General features: G+C 48.3%; 1 protein-coding gene across 1 annotated transcript; it reads right to left on the bottom strand.

Moving 5' to 3' along the window:
* Positions 1-4,784: 4,784 nt before the first annotated feature.
* Positions 4,785-7,106, bottom strand: CST3 (cystatin C). Its single transcript, XM_027696970.1, has 3 exons — positions 6,843-7,106; positions 6,257-6,370; positions 4,785-5,185 (listed from the first exon to the last, which is right to left on the bottom strand). Exons 1-3 carry the CDS (start codon positions 7,074-7,076, stop codon positions 5,108-5,110), a joined length of 426 nt encoding a protein of 141 aa, XP_027552771.1. The 5' UTR covers positions 7,077-7,106; the 3' UTR covers positions 4,785-5,107.
* Positions 7,107-7,479: the final 373 nt, after the last annotated feature.

Genomic DNA, 7,479 nt, shown 5'->3' on the forward strand with positions numbered 1-7,479 from the left:
GGTCCATGCTTCCCTCATCACTAATGAAGGCATGGGAGTCCTTTAAGGACAACAGCAGTAACCTCACTGCCCACCCCACAATCAAGGGTGGGCAACGTTACTGGGAACATTGGAGGATGGAGTTTCACTGATGTTAACGCCGCAGGCTTTAAGCTATTTTTAGCCACTTCTGGCACGTGGAGACAGTAACTTTCTTCCAGGGATGCCTGGGATTCTCTCCTTGGCCCCACAAGAAGGGAAGAAACTAGTACTCACTGGACAGATGGAGGGACTTCACCTAGGACAAGGGAGAGGGGAACTTCACCTGACAGAACTCTTTTCTTGCTAACTTTTATATTCAAGATATAAAATCAATCCCTGACCAGGCCTGAGTCTGCAGCTGGATTCTTAAAAAAAATGGTGGAGACGGAACAGCACAAGGTATAATGTTTCTCAGCTGGTGGGGATAAGAGGACAGTCTCTCTCATCAAGGCGTGGTATGATGAGGGCATCATGAGTCACTGGTGTTTTTTCTCCAGCTGGAAGCAGAGAAAGGTTTCCCCATTGTCAGCCCTAGGCTCACATATACCCACATCCACCTCCAGGAAGGTTAGAAATAGCCCAGCACATAGCCCAAGACCATCCACCAGCTTATCACGGGGACGAGCAGCTGAGCTTCTCCTTTTCTTCCCTGATGCAAAATCTTACAGCAGGAGCCCACCAGCTCACAGACATTGAGCAATGCCATACAAGTGAGTGACACAGAAGAGAGGCTTTAGCATGTGTCACCTCAAAGCCCCTGGTCCAGCCCCAGGGTCTGCTGTCCCAATGAGCCATGACCCATGCCAGAGGGGAACATCAGGGAGTGATTTGCACTGTGGAGCCTAGAGGCTGGCTGCTCTCCTCACTCCAGAAGAATCCTCCTCACTCTTTCTTGCTCAGCCTGGGACTGTGCTGCCTGGAGAGAAGAACCAGGCACCTTCCCTTTCACCTTCTCACCCACAGGCCACCACCAGGAATAATGGAAGGGCTCAGCACTGCCAGCAGTGACCTAACTTAGGACACTTTTTTGCTCAACCCTTCAGAAATGATCTCCAGATGACCATTACATCCCACAAGGAAAGGGATATGAAGCCTTACCTCTCAAGTGTCAAGACATAAAGCACCAAGATTCAAAACAGGATGTGGGTTTGATTGGTAAATCCAATCTCCTGAGGGATTCTACACTACAGTGATTCTAAGGCATTGCATGTTAACAATGAATACAAGCAACCAAGCATCTTTAAACACTCACTAAGAGATGTCTATGCGAGATTGTACATCTTGAGCACGTGCACATGTGCAACAGCACTGGGTGACCCAGACTGAGGGCTGCAGCATGACCTGGACCCTTACATGGTCACTTCCTTTCATAATTGCAGGAAATTGCAATTTAGGCTGTGTGCAGAGGGAAGTGTTCATACCTGCCAGGAGTGCAGCTTCAAGAGTCTCAGAAAAACCCTGCAGGGCCATTCCCAGGTGGCTGCAAGAGCAGCCCCCCAAGGAGCTGGGGGGACTCCAGTGCTAGCCATGCCCTCCCCAACAGGGCACAGCCCCATAGGATCTCAGCATGGCTGGCAGAGCTGGGGCAGGTTCCATAAGCAGCCCCAGACACAGTAAGAGGATAAACCAGGAACAGGGTGCCTCCAAGATGCCCACTCCAGAGCAGGAGAAGGGCCTGCAGAAAAAGCTACAAGGCAGGTCCAAAACCCATGCACAGCCAGGGCAAGACATAAGGACATATTTAATGCAGCTCTGACATGGACAGAGGACCCGGGCTTGAGTTTAAATGAGGTCCTGGACCATGGGAAAAGAGGTGTGTGGGTGTTCACTGCTTTTTCACACTGAGGATATAATCCTGCTGTCTTCAACTGAGCATGCGAAAGCTGTGGCACACTGGTAATGTCCACAGGCTCCAAAAACATTGTGACTTCCAGATCACGTCTTAGCTGTGTTTTGCTGGAGCTGGGAGCCACAAGTTCATCTGAGCACAGATCTACAAGTGCAAGCACTGCTAACGAGAGCCAGACTTCTCACATGGTTGGCCCTAAATCTCTCCCTGAGAACCAGAGCCAGGAAAAAGCCTTGGGTTCATGAGCTGTAACAGCAGCAAAGCTCTGATATCTCTAAGTTTCAGGAAGAATGACCCCAAAATTGATCCATCAGATGCAAGCAAAGTATAACGAGATACAACATAAAACAAGCACTTCTCTAGTCACTTGTTCATATTTGACACCAATGTTTGCAAAAGTTAGGCAGGGAAAGCAGCTAAAAATGAGAGCTCAGTGTTCAGCTGACTGAGCCATCGCCAGCCAGCCAAGCAAAACGCTCTTGGCACAGGAACTTCCACTAATGCTCTTAGCCTGTTGCAAATCCAAAGTAACACAGCCCACAGTGGAAGGTGTTTAAATTAGGTCAGGCTTTTTTGGCACTTCTGAGTAGAGAGTATGGAGAGATAATCACCAAGGCTGACACTCAGCAGCTTGTGAGTATGGGGTAATCTGTGCCATTCATTCATGCCGTGAGTCATTGGCATTTCAACATGAAAATGCAATACCTTCAGATTCAGGAGCTTATGACACTCAAACTCATTTTCTCTGGCACAGCCACTCTTTTGCCCACATGCTACTCTGAGCTGCTGGTTAATACATACAGCAAAGTGGTAGAAATGCCTAGTTAGGTCCATCTACATCCTCATTTACCCAACCAGGCCTCAAGCCAAGATAACATAAGGGAAACAGAGATAAACCCACCAAAAGCATGAGGGAACCCCTTCATCACTGCCTAGTGCTTGTACAGATAGATTGGAAAACAGGGAATAAGCATGTATGAATGGAGTAGTTAGAAGAGGACAAGTGAGGGCACCTGAGCAGCTTGTCACCCCAGGGTCATCAGGGTCATGCACAGTTACTGACATGGCTGGCAATAAAAAAATACAGAGCACTCAGAGATGGGGGTGATGACAGTGGGGAAGCAGGGGGATTTATTCCTATTGGCTCTCAACACAACCCAGATGCAGATTCTTAGTGTTGGGCAACCAGTTCATCCTCCTGACAACATTAATCAAGATCTGGCCTTATGTTCAAGCACAAGCTTATCAAACCCCAGCAATGATGGGAAGCGCCATTTCCGTTAAGCAGAAAAGCAACCCACAGAAGATGGACTCCCGGGGAGCTGGGCTCACTTTATCCATAGGTGATATTTACACCAAAAGGAATATGTTTACTTCAAAACACAGAAAAACAAAGACACAAGATGAAGTAGGAAATGTACTATCAGGACTGTGCAAAACCAGAAGCATCCTCATTGTTCACCTCAGCACCTTCACCCACTCCCAAGACTCTTTCTCTTGACCTGGCACCTTCCCCTGAAAAGGAATTTCTTTCAAGGGGATCCTGCTTCTTCCTTCCAGTATTCCACCAAGAATAAAAACCTAAAAGACCCCTCCTACACATGATCCCAAGCTCCAGTCTCACTTGCCTTCTGCTCTGCTCAGACTTGCCTGCCTCTCTTGCTTGGGATCTGGGACATCACATCTCAAGACAAAGAAAAGCTACTTTCTCTTTTTTACCTCCAGCTAGATCTGGAGCTGTCTTTTCCTGTGATGCTCACACCAACATCAAATATGGTGCCACACTTACAGAAACTAGCAGCAATGAGTTGACCGAGTGAAAGGCACCTCCAAACTTGGACACACCCTTGGATTTAGAGGGTCTCTTCCAGGGAATATTCAGGCTCACAGAACAAAGCCAGGTTTTGTGTACAATACCCATTTGCTATAAAACTACACTGGCTGATGACACTTCTTTCATATCAGGTACCCACTTGAGACCAATTACTAACTTTCCTTTTTTTCTTTTCCTCCTTCTCCACTGGGCTGTCCTCAGGCTATATAGGTTATGGGTTTCAGGGTCATCTGTCCATCCCCATGCAGGCACGGTATTCCCAGTTTCCTTTCAATATAAATTCATCACAGTTTCAAGGAAATACCTCAGCCAGTTCTCATAAGAGTTCTTGGGTGCTGATCCTCTCTGCCTATGGATTTAAAGGCATTTGCCCAGATCAGACATCATTCAAATTACCCGCAGGCAATACACAGCCAGATGTAGTTCAGTCTCCCCAGAGACAGGCTCATCACCAATCCACTCCAAGCATTTCTGCACCCATCTCTGCTTGCAAATGGGAGCTGTCACAGGTCAGGCACATATGCCAAAGAAGCTGTTCCCCCAGCAGTCATAGTTTAAGTTACAAATGAAGTGAGCCATGCTACTGCTTGGACTGGAAGGAAAGCACCAAGAATTCCTGCTCAGAAAAAGCTAAGGATACAGCTTGCAAAGATCAGATGCCATAGGAAGCAAGAGTTCCTAAAACCTTGGAAAAAAAAAAAAAAAAAAAAAGGTAGTGCAGAAAGACACTAGAACGGTTAATTCTTACAAAGCACAGCTGCACATGCAGCCTTACAACACAACAGTACTGCAACCAGGACCCAAAACAATTACAGCCTCAGTACCAGCTTTGGCTAATCTTCCCAAGATAAAGTGTTTTCAAAAGCAGTGCTCCTTCAGTGAAAACAGCTAAGACTTCCATCACTTACTCAAAACTAGAGGCCAGGTTAAGGGACAAGGAGGCATGTTTTGTCTCTGTGATCAGGACCCCGTATTCCTTCTCATCCCATTCTTTGGACAGGATAGATTAGGTGACAAATAAAAGCAAACCCTCCCTCCGAGACAGTAGAAGATCAAAGAAAACCACACATCACAGCAATTATTAATTAAGTTTTTATGTTTACAGTAATCACTTAACAGGGATACCAAGGGGTTTTAATCAGAATTCTGACAGTGGAGTGACTTCATTGGGAAAGCTGCAGAAAGATCAGAACAGCTGCTCTAAAATAATAATTTCAAAGAAGAAAAAGTTGAGATCATACTGTGCTTTAAAAGTAAAGTTACATGGTTTTATTTGCATAGCACAAGCATACATAAGTAGCTGAGTTACAGGCGTTGATAAAGCCCATCTCTATTTGTGTTATTGCTGTTTTCTTTTAAGTCTGAGCAACTGGTTGCTGGTTTCTGCTGGAATCAAGGTAGGTTTACTGGCACTTACTGTCCAGTAGCTCAATTTGGTTTCGCCAAGGAACATTCAACACTACGAAGTTGCAAATGGTGTGCTAAGGAGAGAAAGAAAGAAGTAGTTACCAGATTAAGAGCATAAAACAGTGTCATTTACCATTGTTCTACACTTCTGTGGCTCTCTAGATTTGCCCTCTCCAGACAAGTACTCTGAAACAGCACTCTTGTTAGTACCTGCTCAGGATGAGTCATGTCTCTCAAATAAGCCCTAACAAGTAAAGCTGAGCAGTCAGCACTGCTGAGGATCAGGTTACCTCCTTTATCCATTCAGAGGAAAGCTTTCACCACGGGTAATACTCAAACATAAGATTCCAGGCACAGCTAAGCACACCTGGACAGCTAATCCATACGTACCTATGTCAAATCATTACAGCTGCCATAGTGGTACACGCCAGATTCTATTGAGGTGCTTCGTGGATCGTTTGTGTGCAGCTACACTTCTCATACACACAGAGGTACAAAGGGTACATACACTTACAGCCTGTGACTGCCATTAACAGAAGAAATGAAATGCTATGGAAGAACTAGATGCAGGCCAGATTAAGGCAGACATATTTGGTGCTCCCATCCAAAAAGCTCAGTTACTCCTTATAGAGCATTGCTATTGGACAAAATACTGGTGTAACACCTTGGTGGGCACAGAGAACAGGAATAATCTGCCTCTTTTGGGCAGTGCTTTGCCCAAACCTCTATTCACAGCAGTACAACTCCTACAGGAAAGCATGCCAAGTCAAGCATGTTTACATCACCATGGGAAAGAAGAGCTGAGATATGGGGATTGAGAGCCAGGAGACCTGTAGGCTTGGCAGAGTTTCCTCCACATATCCTTCTGATCCAGACCATAAGCACTTGCTAATAGAACTGAGACACATGCAGTGCTCCAGCCTCAGTGCCCCACTTACGAAACTGGCAAAAGGCCCTGCCTTCTCTGACATCACCTGGCAAGACAAGTTCTACAAGAGTAGCACCCTGTTAAGTGCAGAGGCATAAGGTCTCTGTTCTTGGCTGGGGCAGACAGGGGACACTGCTTATAGCCATCTGTATTAAGCCAGCCAGTGGGACGAGGCTAGAAATCAGGGAGTCAGTAAGCTGTGTACCCTAGAGCTTACCTTAGCCATCTGCGGCTCATCACGGAAAGCACAGCGCTGGAGATCAGCTGCTGGCTTTGTGCAAGTTGTCCGGGCAATCTCAACTTCCATTATGTACTTGACTCCAGCCACAATCTGCAACAAGACAAGTCAGAGGCAACTTTATTTGCAGCACAGAGAGAAGGGCTCTCTGATGAGACAAGCCTAGCAAAGAGGCAGGCAGTGTTCAAATTATGTGATGGAAACCAGATTCTGAGAGTAAAGAAGGGATTGTATGTGGCAACCTCCACGAAAACGGCACTTGGCACTCTCAGAAATAGAAAACAAAATCCAAGTAAACACGTCTCACACAGCAGCTTCCTTAACAATACACAGAGTCGTCTTAACTCATCAGCAACACAGAGAGGCCACTGGCTTCTTCGATAACACGCAGCACTCAAGGTCATTCAGACAGAGGAGCCAAGCTATATAAAAAAGGGCTCCACCTTCCGTGGAGAAAAAGCCTTCGGGCTCGGGGCCTGCCCTGTCTCTAAAGGAATCCCACCGGCCCCATTCCTAGCTGCTCCTCGGACGGTGCCGCCCCTCCCCCCCCCCCCCCGGCGCTCACCTGCCTCTTGGCGCTGATGACCCGCACCACCCGGCTGGAGTACATGTCGTTGCTGGCCCTGTTGTACGCCGTCATGGCGAACTGCAAGGCCCGCTGCAGCCCCTCGTCGTTCTCGGGGTTGTCGATGACCTCTGGGGCCCCCACGAGCCGCGGGCGGTATTCGCCGGCCCGTACAACGCCGGCGGAGAACAGAGCCACGGCCAGCAACGCCAGAAACGCAGTCATCCCCGCCATGGCTGCGCGCTCTGCCGGCCTCTGCCGGCCACCGACGTTTTAAGGCCGGCGGGGCGGGGCGGGCCGGGCCGGGGCGGTCTGTTTTGGGCCGGGCCTCGCCCCCCTCCTCCCTAGTCCGGAGCCTCCGGCGCTGGGGCGCTGCTCGAGAACCTCCCCGCGAATGCGAGGGGGAGGGGAAGGGGAAGGGGGATGAGGATGAGGATGAGGAGGCGGAGGCGGAAGAGGGGGAGCAGGGGGAGAAGGGTGCTTTCCCGCACGGCCATCGGAAGTTGGAGACATTTTCCAGTATCTGCCTCCTCGTGGGTTATTCTTGCACTTATTTCCCTCTACTGCGGAGGGAAAATAAAAAACATAGGGTATTTTAAGCTGCTGGTGTGGCTCCCAGCACAAAACACCGTGTGTC

The sequence above is a fragment of the Neopelma chrysocephalum genome, unplaced genomic scaffold (genome assembly GCF_003984885.1).
Source record: "Neopelma chrysocephalum unplaced genomic scaffold, ASM398488v2 Primary Assembly neopelma1_117, whole genome shotgun sequence".
In the NCBI taxonomy this organism is placed as follows: Eukaryota; Metazoa; Chordata; class Aves; order Passeriformes; family Pipridae; genus Neopelma; species Neopelma chrysocephalum.